Consider the following 14,681-nt stretch of genomic DNA (forward strand, 5'->3'; position numbering starts at 1 on the left):
AGGAAGAAGAGCAGAGGACGGGAACGACAGGGCTGCTCCAACTCTTCCCCGGGTAACAAACATTCACCAGCAGCTCTTGGGGGCCGTTAGGGGGTTGACAACCAATCCAGGGCCTGGAGGAGTTCACCCACCCCACAGAGGACAGCACCCTTTTTCTTTTAACCTCCGCTGACTAAAGGAGCCCAGAACTTGAGATAGGCAGAGCAAAAACAAGCAATAAATTCTTTACTGAGCTCCAGTCGCCCAAGCTCCAAAACAACCCAGAAGTGCATGTCAGGGATCCTCCTCCACAGGCCCCTGGTCCCCGAATCACTGGACATCTCATCTCTGGAAGGGTCAGTGCAACTCCTCAGAAGTCATAATAGGGAGTTCCCATCGTGGCGAAGCGGAAACGAATCCGACTGGGAACCACGAGGTTGCAGGTTCGATCCCCGACCTCGTTCAGTGGGTTAAGGATCTGGCATTGCATGAGCTGTGGTGTAGGTTGCAGGCACGTCTCGGATCTGGCGTTGCTGTGGCTGTGGTGTAGGCCGGCGGCTACAGCTCCGATTGGACCTCTAGCCTGGGAACCTCCATATGCCATAGTGCAGCCCTAAAAAAAAAAAAAAAAAAAAAGGAAGAAAAAAAAGAAGTCATAATAAATAGCTAACCCACCCTCAGGGCTTCTGGGCACCATCCTAAGCACTCGACACACATCAACTCATGTCATTATGGGTTATTGAACAGGCTTGGGTTGTGTGCAACAGATGGGAATGCTGAGGAATAGAGAAATTAAGGAACTTGCCCAAGGTCACAGGGTTTCAGCCCAAGCCATCGAGTCCAGACCTTAAACCTTTTAGGCCCTATTCTGCCACAGCCTGCCTGCCTGTCCTGCAGAGACACCCACCAATGCTTTTGGGCCACTAGCCTTCGTTTGCTGCTTCCTCTCTGCCTGGAGTAACCTCTCTCCCTGACCACCCAGAAAATTCCTACCCATTAGCGTGACTGGGCTCAAATCTAGCCCCTGGCCCTTCTAAGCAGACTTACCAGTGGTCAACCCCCCAGTCCACCCACAGGCCTGCTCCAGCCCATAGGACATCCTACATGTCAACAGAACATGTTGACACGTCGGTTCCTCCCTTCAACCTGAGTTCTGGGAGGGTGACAGCTGTGTCTGTCCATGGCTGTAGCTGGTGGTCTAGCAAGATATTTGATCTATAGCACTGACTTCGTAAATGTTGAACGGAAGAACAAATGAATAGCAGTATTCTAATGTTAAACTGCGACAAGTATATCTGCAAGGTAGCATGACTGATTCTATAAGTCACACACTATTATCTCATCAAACTGTGTGTGCATGTGTGCATACATATGTGTGTGTGTGAACGTACACAAAGAACCAGTTATGGGGGGTGACAGTGAACCACAGCTCCAGAGAGAGCTTATTCTTTTAATCTGGGAACAAGGTCATGAGCAGGTCAAGGCCATTCTAGGGAAATGGGACACACAACGGACACAAGAGCCCTCGTCCTGAGTCACAGGTAAAGCCTGAGAGGTGGCATCCGAACATGTTCCTCATGACACCTGGTCACTTAGTCAAGGCTCCAGGCTGAATGATCAGGAATGTAAATGTATGAAGAATATGTCATGGCAATCTTCAGCACAGAGCCGATTTTAACTCCAAACTACCGGAAATCACCTATAAATCTACGAACAGGGACCACCCAACACATCATGGAGAAAAAGGAGGCCACACGTAGGGATTCTGACAAATTGATTGAGGGAAAAACAGGATGTACGGTAGGTAGTATTTCTGTAAATATTCTATACATGTCTGAAAGAACAGAGTTGTTTCTTCTAGGAAGGAAGATCACATTAATGTCTGGAATTTTTTTCCTCCGCTTTTTCTTTTTTTTTTTTTTGTCTTTTCAGGCCTGCACCCACGGCATATGGAGGTTCCCAGGCTAGGGGTCGAATCGGAGCTACAGCTGCCAGCCTACACCACAGCCACGGCAATGCCAGATTTGAGCCGCATCTGTGACTATCTGTGACCTCCACCACAGCTCACGGCAATGCCAGATCCTTAACCCACTGAGCAAGGTCAGGGATCGAACCTGCAACCTCATGGTTCCTAGTCGGTTTTGTTTCCACTGCACCATGATGGGAATTCCTGCATTTTCTTATAAAAATTAAAAAAAAAACAATTTTTTTTTTTTAATTTTATGGCTGCACCCATGGCATATGGGAGCTCCCAGGCTAGGGACTGAATCTGAGCAGCAGTTGCTACCTACACTACAGTTGCAGTAACACTGGATCCTTTAACACACTACACCGAGCCAGGGATAAAACCCAAGCTTCTGCAATGACCTGAGCTGCTGCATTCGTGCTCTCAACCCATGCACCACAGTGAGAACTCCTCCACTTCACCGTCTACAAGTTATTACATCTTATTACATTCATAAAGGAAAGATTTTTGTAAAAACTAACTAAATCAATCCATAACCCACTCAATTATTCCCTAATTTGCTCTGACAAGAAATGCTGTTGTTTTGTGCAGGTAATGAAATGGAGTTGAAAAGTCACAATATTTTGGTATTCCCCCAGTTCCTTCCAAGACAAATCCTCTCGGCCTAGAAGTCCGGCACCTGGGCTCTGTTTGATGGGAAGACACTGTAGACCCTGCAGCCCCGTGTCCTATGCTCACCCTCACTATCTGATCCAACTTGGCTATCAGGAAGCAATACCCCTTGGAGGCCATGCCCCTAGAACAGGTGAATCTTCATTTTCAATGCACACAAAAAAGTATCCATTTTGTGAATAAGAAGACTTCTTTGGGAATGTGAGTGGAACTGAGGTTCAACAGTTCTTGGAACCTCAGTGACTAGTTGTGAATTATTTCAGCTCAGCATTAGTTCTGAGAGTCACAGGAAGGGCACCCCCTCCCCTGCACAACTGTAAGAAGTGTGCTACCTGAATGGCTGACTAGCCTCTTTCGACCTCAAATGTTCCAACATTTTGATATGAAATCCTTTGGGGTTTTTTTTGTTTTTTTGTATTTTTGTTGTTGTTTTTTTTTTTTTTACTTTTAGGGCCACACCTGCAGCATATGGAAGTTCCCAGGCTAGGGGTTGAATAGGACCTGCAGTTCCGGCCTACACCACAGCCACAGCCATGCCAGATCTGAGCTGCGCCTGCGACCTACACCACAGCTCACAGCAATGCTGGGTCCTTAAGCCGCTGAGCAAGGCCAGGGATCAAACCCACGTCCTCACGGATACTGGTAGGGTTCTTAACCCACTGAGCCACAAGAGGAATGCCACAATTTGATTTCTTTTTGTTTTAATACAAAATCATTTGAAATGGGCAGATGTTAGAACAAGGGAACTCTCAAAAGAGGTACCAAACTAAAACTAAAACCACCACCAATAATGTTAAAAATCAGAGCTGATGAGTACGAAGCACCTACTTGTGCCAGAAATGTGTTGGGAGCAACACTTGCCCAACGATTCTTTGAGCGGGTAACGTTCCTCTCTCCTTTCACAGATGGAGACACAGGAGGTAAGAGAAGGTCATCCAACTGGTGGAGGGCAGAGCTGGGATAGGAAAGAAGAGAGGATTTCCCCGGGATGGGTAAAAGCTCCCAGCACCCTGTGGGAAGTTGGCCCTATGTTTCCCTGTGGCACTGGATCCACCTCGGACCCACAGGTCCTGGCTCGGCGCGGGCCAGCAGTTGAGTTTTGTTCAGACCAACAAGCGTCACCATGTCTGTTAGATGAATTGAAGGGATGTCAAAAGATTCTTGAAGTTAGTGACCACTGTCAGACAGTCCGGACTGGAAACAGATGGCAGGAAAAGGCAGACACTAACTTGGGCCATAAATAAAAAGCACATCTTTGAAATTTCAAGCAAGGGAAGTGAAACTATAGTGCCTTTTGCAACCTCATTTACCTCTTTCCGAAAACACTTCTGGTGCCCGCAGATGATAACTTCGGCTACGTTATGCAAAGTGAGAAACACGGGAATGGCCTGAAAGAAAACACGAGAGTAAGTGTGAAAATATTTTCTTTGATCTCATAATTACATAATTCTTGATTTGGGCTTAAAAATAAAGATCTGTGGGAACTCATGGCATCCACCCAGATGCTCCTCTCCAGCAAAAACTCTTCCGCATGGATTAGTGCTCTTGTTCACAGTGTTATGTTTGGTAGAGTGGATGCAGAGGCTCCCCTCCTGGGTTTTCTCATCACACACATTTATTAAGCACCTACTGTGTGCCAGGCCACCATGCCAGGTGAAGGGGACACATTCTGTGAACAGGTGGGCACATGATAGGGAGGCTGCCCCTGAGAAGATGAGAATTCTGACCAAATGCACAGAAAGGCCTAAACAGCCTGGTGTGGGGAGATCAGGCCTTCAGGGAGGAAGTGAGGTCCAGAGTCTAAACAGGAACAGAATGGTGAACTTGAGCGAGCCCAGGAAAAGGAGAGAAGGTGGGAGAGGGCTAGAGGCAGAGGAACACACAAGGCCCAGAGGAGAGAGGGAGCCTGCCTCCTCTGGGAACCGGGGGGAACTGATGGGGTGGAACCCTGCGTGGAGGGGCACAGTGGGGGAGAGGACGGTGTGGCCATATTGGGGAATCAGGACCAGCCCAAGGGCCAGGGGAGACGCTGAAACATTGAAAGCTGACAGCGATATGATTTGATCTGCATAGTCACGGGAACTTGGGCTGCTGGGTAGAGAAGAGATGGTTGCCAAGGGCCAGCAGCATGATAAACTGAAAAACCGCTCCCCCCGAAATACACCTGTGTCCTAATCCCTGGACCAGTGAGTGCCACCTCACTTGGTAAGAAAGGGCGTTTGCAAATGTGATTAAGTTCCCGGTCTGAGAAGAGGAACTTACCCTGGATTATCCAGGTGCCGACCCTCGATGCACAAGAGCATCCTCCTAAGAGAGGGGCAGAGATCTGACACGCACTTCGGAAGAGGCGAAGTGACCCCAGGGGCAGAGCCTGGAGGGAGGCAGCCACAAGCCAGGCAGAAACTGGAAGAGCTGGAGGATTCTCCCCTAGAGCCTCTGTCGGGGGAGCGAGGGGCAGCCCTGCTGGCACACATTGATTTCGGCCCAGTGACACTCACTGCAGACCCCTGGCCTCCAGAACTGCCAGCGGATCACTTTCTGTTGTTTCAAGCCACCCAGGTATGTGGCAATTTGTGACAGCAGCTACAGGAAGCTAAGGTAAGGAATGACAAAACAGGTGCCTGAACTTGGCAGTGAAGGTAAAGGAAAGTGGCCACACCAAGGAAGCATTTAAGAGACTGAAATGAGGTAAATGTTGGGATAATTGGGATCAACCTGGTACAAAAAGGGGAGGAGGGGGAGATGATGTAAAAAAAATTTAACTCTTCAGTGAGTTCTCAAAATACACAAAGTGGGGAGTTCCCATTGTAGCTCAGTGGTCACGAACCTGACTAGTATCCATGAGGATGCAGGTTCGATCCTGGCCCCTTTCAGGGTTAAGGATTTGGCGTTGCCATGAGCTGTGGTGTAGGTCAAAGATGAGGCTCGGATCCCACGTTGCTCTGGCTGTAGCTCCAATTAGACCCCTAGCCTGGAAATGTCCATCTGCTGCGGGGATCAGCCCTAAAAAGACAAAACAAAAGCAAAAACAAAAACACAGGCTGCTCATTGCTCATTGACTATGCTGGGCTGTCTGCTAAGAACAGCAATCTCTTCTAATTTGATAATCCTGACAAGGTGAAGAGGCGGGATGAAGCAGGGAGGAATTTTGCTCTTGTCTATTGTAGCTCATGATGCTGTTTCCTGGAAAGCAGAAAAAGAGGAAGAATACGCGTGGGTTTTGGTATCAGCCTGGGCGTCAGGCTCCAGCTCCGCCATCGGCTAGTGGAACAGGGCACGTAGCCAAACGGGCTGCTCCTCTGCAGTATGAGGATAACAATACCGAGGACCTGGAGCTACTGGTAAGGATGGCGCGTGAAAGCTGGAGTGAGGCATGGAAGGCTGTCCGTCTGAAGGGGTACCACGCCCACTCTCAGTGGCCTTGACAGAGGCCCCTAAGCTGGGAAGTTGTTCCAGTTTCAAGGACCCTTAAGTGCGTCTTTAACCAGATGCTGTTGCTCACCCACTTCCAGAGGGATTTATTCTTTATCTTTCGGGAGGATATGTTTTTACCTTGTCTTTAAGACCTTTATAACGTTAGAGCTCTGCCCTATTTCAGTATTTTAACTTGCCATGTTTCATTTCATTCTGAGCTCTTGCCTTATATTTTTCTTGTCTTTTTAAGGTGTTCTACTCTCACTTTTTCATTAGAAGTTCAAATCAAACTTCTTTTAAAATCATATTTTCATTATTTTCCTTTTTGGTCTTTTGTGCTTTTTTATTGCTCTTAAACTTTCATATTTTGAATTGTTTCATGTGTTTTAAAATTATTAAAGAGCTTTTTTTCTAATTGGCTTTATCCATTAGGCTCATATGTGGAAAACCTGGGCCCTGGCTCTCTAGGTCTGGAACTAAGAAAAGAGCACATAAAAGCTTGGTCAGGTTAATCTATGGTACATGACAGTGAAAATGAAAGAGCAGTCTGTATCATATTTAAGACCTGATGTAAGGGCTGAGATTATGAAACTCTAGACCTTAGAAGGCTCAATTTTCTCAATTATTACCCATGGATAGGTTTAATCTCCCTGGGCCCTACTCTGCTTAGATTCTGGAAAAAGATCTGTCTGTACATATAGAATTGATTTTAATGTTCATTGATAATAGTTACCAGTAATGTGTTAAGCACAGGGCTGATCATCTTCATTTGTTCTCTTACCAAAACCATCTCTCACCAACTGCATCAGTGGATGCTGTTCCCCTGATGTACAGACAAGGAAACTGAAGCTTAAACGGATGGGGCAGTGGGCAGCTTACTGGCAAGCTTGCAGCTAGTCCAAGGTATGACGCCGTGACACCAACCTAGGGCTCTCTAATGGCAAAGCCTCACACCCAGCCTCAATGTTACAGGACCCAAATCACAGCAAGCCTCCAGCATAAACGTCCTATGCCTACAGCTGTGCAAAGTCCAATACCAGTGCATGTTCCAAATCCTGCCAGTCTGCTTCCTCCAGCAATAAAACTGGTATGCTCTAAAACGGATGAACTCAGAGTAAACTCTGCGTCACTTTTTAAAGGGATATCTTCCATTTCTACTTTAAAATTTTTAAATCTGATTTTCTCAAGCCATTTTTTCTTCTTTTTTTTTTTTTTTGGATCTTTTTAGGGCTGCACCCATGGCATATGGAGGTTCCTAGGCTAGGGGCTAAATTGGAGTTGTAGCTGCTGGCCTACACCATAGCCATAGCAACACCAGATCTGAGCCCCATCTGAGACCTACACCGCAGCTCATGGCAACACCAGATCCTTAACCCACTAATCGAGGCCAGGGATCGAACCTGCATCCCCATGGATGCTAGTCAGATTTGTTTCCGCTGGGCCATGATGGAAACTCCTGAAGCCATTTTTTCAACTGTGGAGCTAGCAGGCTCTAGCAACAATAATTCTATTACTGACTTTTATTGGCCTCCACAGAGATCTATCAAAAGCAATACTAAGGCAGTTTGCAACTTTAATTTCTGGTGTTCCTCTGGCCTCTACCTCTGTGTACCAAGCTCCTGTCTTATTAGCTCAAGAGACCCCAGTGACTGATTCTTTTAGAAAACCTGCCCTTAATCCTTCTGGGGGGAGGTTTAGCAGGACTCACTTTTTTTTTTTTTTCTTTCTGTCTTTTTGCCGTTTCTTGGGCCGCTCCCACAGCACATGGAGGTTCCCAGGCTTGGAGTCGAATCGGAGCTGTAGCCACCGGCTTACACCAGAGCCACAGCAACTCGGGATCTGAGCCGCGTCTGCAACCTACACCACAGCTCACAGCAACACCAGATCCTTAACCCACTGAGCAAAGCCAGGGATGGAACCTGCAACCTCATGGTTCCTAGTCGGATTCATTAACCACTGAGCCACGACGGAAACTCCAGGACTCACTTTTGTGAAATCAGACACAAGTTCTGAGCAATGATAATAGCAATAATAATAGCTCTGGTATACCAAATGCTTATTTTGTGCCAGACTCTGTTCTACATGCTTTTCCATACTGAACCAATAGTAACTCCATGAGGGAGATACTATCAGCATCCCTATTATACAGCTGAGAAAAAGGAGGGATATATATTTTTTTTTTAATTTTTTTTTTTTTGTCTTTTTTGCTATTTCTTGGGCCGCTCCCATGGCATATGGAGGTTCCCAGGCTAGGGGTCGAATTGGAGCTGTAGCCGCTGGCCTACACCAGAGCCACAGCAATGCAGGATCCGAGCCGCGTCTGCAACCTACACCACAGCTCACGGCAACGCCAGATCGTTAACCCACTGAGCAAGGGCAGGGACCGAACCCTCAACCTCATGGTTCCTAGTCGGATTCGTTAACCACTGCGCCACGACGGGAACTCCAGGAGGGATATATTTTGATTCTCTTTTTTAACCTGCCTCTTAATAATCTGAAACCACTCTTAGTCTAGACACTAGCCTGCTGCTAAAGAGAACAGAAAAACAAATCTGTTCTTCCATATCATCGAGACTCTAGGAAAGGCCTCAATAACGAAAGGTCCAGAGTTTCTGCTGTGGTGCAATGGGATCAGCAGCGTGTCTGGAGCACTGAGACACAGGTTCAATCCTCTGCCCGGCACAGTGGATTAAGGTGTACTCACAGCTGTGGCCTGGATCTGATCCCTGGCCCGCAAACTCCATATGCCTCAGGGGAGCCAAAAAAAAAAGCCCAAGATTAACTACCATGAAGCCCAAATCATCATTTCTGACATAAAATGTAATTGACCAAAATCAACTACACCGTAGTTCAATTCATTTCATTACTCAGGGGCAAAATTTGCAACTAATTTATTCTTAGAATCCACTCACTTAAAATTCAACATTTTATCCATGTACATCAGAAATTTTTCCCTGGCTGTGAAGAGAAATTGGTAACTATTACTTAAGATTTTTCATTATTCCCATGCTTCCCAGGGTGGAATTTTCAAGCCTTGACTGTTATTTGTTCAGGTGTTGGACAACTGACTTAACACAGTTTTTTTATGAAAAAAAAAATCCTGGCTCTGCCCCCAGGCATAGCCTTGGGTCACTCTGCAGGGGTATGGATGGCTCCTTTAGCCAAACCGTGGGTCAGCTTTTTCATTTTGGTAGAAGAATGTCAATCCTACCTTCAATTTGGGTGATTTTTATTTCTTTTTTATTTTTTGGTCTTTCTGTCTTTTTAGGGCTGCACCTGCGGCACATGGAAGTTCCCAGGCTAGGGGTCGAATCAGAGTTATAGCTGCTGACCTACACCACAGCTCACAGCAATGCCAGATCCTTAACCCGCTGAGCGAGGCCAGGGATCGAACCCGCGACCTCATGGTTCCTGGTTGGATTTGTCTCCGCTGAGCCACGATGGGAACTCCTTGGGTGATTTTTAAATATGTGGGTGTGGCCTTTATCTACAATATAGAATAATCACTCTCCAGGCCCTTGCCAAAGAATGTACCTTTGAACTGTTGGCTGCCTAGTTTTTATCAAAATCATGCATGCCAGAAACAAATATTCCTAAAGGAAGAAAGCCAGATAATTGGAGAGCAGCAGTTTTAGCCCCAGAGAATTGCTCCTACTCAATGATGCTGTCATCATGCCTCCAAAATTCACTAAGAATCCCAGAAACCAGATTATCACTGGGTTTGTTATCAGGACGCTTTTGAAGACCCTAAGTGGCCCAGTCTGCCCTTTAAGAGGAATTGAGAGCAAGGAAGGGCTTTGCTTTTCTTCAGCAACAGCCTGCTTTTATCTTACAAGCACCGAGAGTCTTGTAACGTCTTTATTTGGCTGCAGAAAGATGAGAGCTGAACCCAAGGCCCAAGTGTATTTATTTCATAAAGTACAACAGCACAAAGGTCTGTGTGCTGAGTCTCTCCGTGGCCTCATTTAGCTCTTCTTCCATTACCCTTGACCTAGATTTCTTTTAAATAATACTCATAAGAAATGTTTACATTTGTTGTACAACTAGAAATATAACACAACTCATTGAGTAATTAAAAAAAAAAGAAATGTTTATCTTCTTTTCTTTTCTTTTTTTTTTTTTTTTTGTCTTTTTGCTTTTTAGGGCCGAACCCACAGCACATGGAAGTTCCCAGGCTAGGGGTTGAATTGGAGCTGCAGCCGCTGGCCTACACCACAGTCACAGAAACTTGGGATCCAAGCCATATCTGTGATCTACACCATAGCGCATGGCAACACCAGATCCTTAACCCACCGAGCAAGGCTAGGGGTTGAACCCAAATCCTCATGGACACTAGTCAAGTTCATTACTGCTGAGCCATGACGGGAACTCCCATTTTAACCATTTTTAAGTGTACCATTCTGTGGCATTAAGCCCATTCACAAGGCTGGGCAACCATCACCACCATTCTTCCACAGAACTTTTTTCATCTGAAACCCTGTCCCTATTAAACAAGAATTCCCCATTCTCCCCTCTGCCCAGCACCATTCTACTTTCTGTCTCTATGCTTTGACTACTCTAAGTACTTCATATTAGTAGAGTCATACAGGATTTGTCCTCTTTTTTTTACTGATTTATTTCATTTAACATAATATCATCAAGGTTCATCCATGTTGTAGCATGGGTCAGAATTTCCTTTTTTTTTTTTTTTTTTTTTTTTTTTTTTAAATGGCTGCACCAGAGCCATATGGAAGTTCTCAGGCCAGGGACTGAATCCGAGCCACAGCTGCGACCCAAGCTGCAGCTGCACCAATGCAGAATCTTTTAACCCACGGAGCCTGACTGGATATCAAACCCACACTTTTGCAGCAACCCAGCCACTGCAGTCGGATTATGAAGCCACTGCACTATGGCAGGAACTCCAGAATTTCCTTCCTTTTCAAGGATGACTAATACTCCATTGTCCTGATATACTATTTTGTTTTAGCCATTCATCTGGTGATAAACACTTGGATTGCTTCCATCTTTTGACTTGTGTGAGTAATGCTGCTATGAACATAGGTATACAAAATATGTGTTCATATCCCTGCTTTCAATTTTTTTGGATATATACCCAGAAGTAGAACTGTTGGATCATATGGTAACTCCATTTTTAATTTTTTGAGGAATTGCCACAGTTTTCCATTGCAGTTCTACCATTTTACATTCCCAACAGCAGCGTACAAGGGTTCCAATTTCCCTACATCCTCACCAACACTTGTTATTTTCTGGGGGTTTTTTGGTAACAGTCATCCTAATGGGCATGGAGTGGTACCTCACTATGATTTTGATGTGCATTTTCCTAATGATTACTGATGCTGAGTATCTTTTCAAGAGCTCAGTGGCCCTTTGTACATTCTCTTTGGGGAAATGTCTATTCAAGCCCTTTGCCCATTTTTGCATCAGGTTGTTTGGGTTTTGTTGTTGAATTTTAGGAGATATATATGTGTGTGTGTTTTCTGGATTTTAATCTCTTTTCAGATAAACAATTTGCAAATATTTTCTCCCATTCTGTGGGCTGCGTTTCTACTGTGCTGATGGTGTGCTTTGATGCACCAAAGTTTTCCATCTTGATGAAGTCCAATTTGTCTGCTTTCTCTTTTGTTGCTTGTGTCTTGGTGTTATACCCAAGAAATCACTCCTAAATCCATAGTCATGAAGTTTTCCCCTGGGAGCCCACTTTTAATAGCATCTTATAAGGGTTATGGAAAACAGCTTTAGATGGAGCAAGATGATAACCAAAATCCAGAAAAGGGGTTTATTATTGTGCCACAGAGCCCACATCTTAAGTGATCCCTGCAACTGGATTCTGACCACCTTTGGTAAGAAAACATGAAGAGAAGGAGCACTGCCTCTACTGGGCAATAAGACAGCATTCAGGGAAGGGTCCCCAGCCTGCATCAACACCTACGTCCTTTTCCCTGGGGATGGAGATCCCTTACAGGATACTGGAGCCAAACAAAGCGGAAGGAAACTCACCGGCTCCAGTTCACTTAACTGAGTAATTTTACTCCCCATGAATCGAATTCTCCGTGTGTGCTTCCTCACCAGCACCCCCATCCAATCTCTATTCCTACGTGTTGAACACATGTTATGCTCATGAAGACAGAAACCCTGAGGGGGAATTAGGGAAACCTCAAGATCAAAGTGATGGGTGAGAAACCCAGCCCATTCTGTCAAGATGCCTCAGTTTAGATTTGCAGAGTCGGGAGTTCCTGTTGTGGCTCAGTGTTAAGGAACCTGACTGGTATCTATGAGGACGTGGGTTTGATCTCTGGCCTCCGAGCAGTAGGTTAAGGATCTGGCATTGCCGTGAGCCACGGTGTAGGTCGCAGATTTGGCTCAGATCCCGAGTTGCTGTGGCTGTGGTGTAGGCCAGCTGCTACAGCTCTGATACAATCCCCAGTCTAAGAATTTCCATACGTCTCGGGTGCGGCCCTAAAAAGCAAAAAAATAAATAAATAGATTTGCAGAGTCTTCCAATAGCTGAAGCTCAGCAAGAAAACAGCCCAGTTGGTATGAGCAGCCAAATCACCAACACTGGGATGGCCCATCCCAGGCAAACTCCTTGATGTGTGAACTTGCACATCTGTTCTTTTTGTTGTTATTACCGGCTGCACATGAAGCTTGTAGAAGTCCGAGCCAAAAAGACACCCAGGGGGTTACAGTGACAACGCCAGCTCCTTAACCCGCTGAGCCACACGGGAACTCCTGCCCATCTGTTCTAAATACTCATCCACACAGGCTTTAAGGCAATCCCATCCAGCTGAGAAAGCTTCCCTCGGGAAAACTATAACAAGAGTAATAATGACTGTTTGAAGTTGTCCTGTCCCTCCAAAGACTGACACTTAGGCTGTCAGCCCTCACTACTGTGACCTTCCTCAGGGCAGGACAGCTGGAGAGGCAGAATCGAATCAGCCTGCATAGAAGGGAGAAAAATCAAGCAGTTCCTCTCCTCCCCACTCAATCTTTGGTCATTGCGATTTAGGGAGGAAAGAGGGTGAGCGCTGCAGATGAACCACTACCATTGGACAGGCTTGAATTTGCACCTCTGCTCCCCCGCCACCCCTCCCCACTTTTTAGGGTCACAGGTGCAGCACATGGAAGTTCTCAGGCTAGGGGTTGAATCGGAGCTGCAGCTGCCGGCCTATGCCACAGCCACAGCAACGAGGGATCCGAGCTGCATCTGTGACCTACACCACAGCTCATGGCAACGCCAGATCCTTAACCCACTGAGCGAGGCCAGGGATCCAACACACATCCTCATGGATACTAGTCGGGTTCATTTCTACTGCGTCCCAATGGGGCCTCTTGCACCTGTGCTTTAACATTTACAAGTTGGTGACTTTGGCCAAATAATTTGCATCTCAGTTTCCTCATCTATAAATGGGAGTAATTAAGTCAGACTTCACACGTCATGAGAGTTGACAACAGGAAGGGTTGACAACAGGAAGTGCCTGACACATACCACATACACAAAACCCTGAATATTCACAGTGGCTGTTCCCACGGTGAGCTGTGTCTCTCTCGAATTTCTCTTGAAGTTCTTCAAAATCAGGAACCATGTCTTATTCCCCTTCAAGCCCCCAGCAGCAGATTCCCCAATAAATATTTGCCGAATGGAGAGCCCCAAGAGCCATTTTCCCTTAACTCCATTACGCGGTTGTGAGTTTAAGGTGGAAAAATCAATAAAGAACTGTGCCCACCTCATCTTTGCAGAGTTAAATCAGGTTTCTCTCAGGAGTCAAAAAAACAGCTTCAAAGTCTTGTAGGATAAAGGATGCCTTTACGGAGCAGAGCAAGTCCGTAAGCGTTTTGCATAACAATACACCCACGGATTTTAACGGAGCACTTTTCCCCCAGTTCTTTGTGGATTCGTGAAACTGACAGCTTGGCACCAGCATATTGCTGCCTGTGTTCTATCTAACACAAGCTGTACAAGAGTCTTATGTTGAATCCACTCTGTAAATTTGTAAGCAACTATGTGAAAACAAAAAGCTCTGAAAACAAAGAAAAAATGCTGGGTTAAGTTATTTCCCTGAAAAACAAAAACAAAAACAATAAGTTTGTCTCCCTCCTGTCCTTCTACTCTAATCAGGTGTATTTGGTTTGGGGTGGTTCCCCTTCACTCAGAGTCTGAACTGCAGCAGCTTCTTTCTATGAAAGCCGTCTGCGCTCCAGGCCAGGGCCCTCCTCCAAAAAGAAGGTCCTTGCACCAGAATGTCAATCAGCGCATAACGTTCTTCTTCTTCTTAAAAAAAAAAATCACTGTGAACGTGTTTAGTGCCGAGCTTGACATTCATTCTGGTACGATCTTACGAACAGGTAACAGAGAGCTCACAGACTGTCACCACCTGTGGACCACACTTCGAGAAGCATTGTTCCAGGTTACAGAACTCTCCATCTGCCTGAGATGTACTAGACTGGCATTTACAATGGACTTTTGATGGGGTTCTTTGCCAACTAGTCTCCTTATCCCTTCCTTTGGTAAAGCACCCCAGTAATGAGGAGCAGCCTCACCCTTTCCTAGCCTGTGGGTTCATGTGAGGATCCTGCATGACCAGAGCTGGCCAAGTAGCGCTCTGAGTCTCTCCAGTCACGGTGAATGGTTCAGGCAAGTCACCACCCAGGG

At 46.0% G+C, this 14,681-nt stretch overlaps 1 protein-coding gene across 8 annotated transcripts in view; it reads right to left on the reverse strand.

The window, feature by feature from the left end:
* Positions 1 to 14,681, reverse strand: part of TMEM241 (transmembrane protein 241) — a 102,171-nt gene that overhangs the window by 62,830 nt on the left and 24,660 nt on the right. For all 8 annotated transcript variants that reach the window (XR_002345438.1, XR_002345439.1, XM_021097749.1 and 5 more), the window contains one exon: positions 3,928 to 4,005. Coding sequence is in view for 6 of the 8 variants with exons in the window: in XM_021097749.1 (XP_020953408.1) it covers positions 3,928 to 4,005 (78 nt within the window). In the remaining 2 variants the exon portion in view is untranslated. The remainder of the gene's footprint in view (positions 1 to 3,927; positions 4,006 to 14,681) is intronic.

The sequence above is a fragment of the Sus scrofa genome, chromosome 6 (assembly GCF_000003025.6).
Source record: "Sus scrofa isolate TJ Tabasco breed Duroc chromosome 6, Sscrofa11.1, whole genome shotgun sequence".
Lineage (NCBI taxonomy): Eukaryota > Metazoa > Chordata > Mammalia > Artiodactyla > Suidae > Sus > Sus scrofa.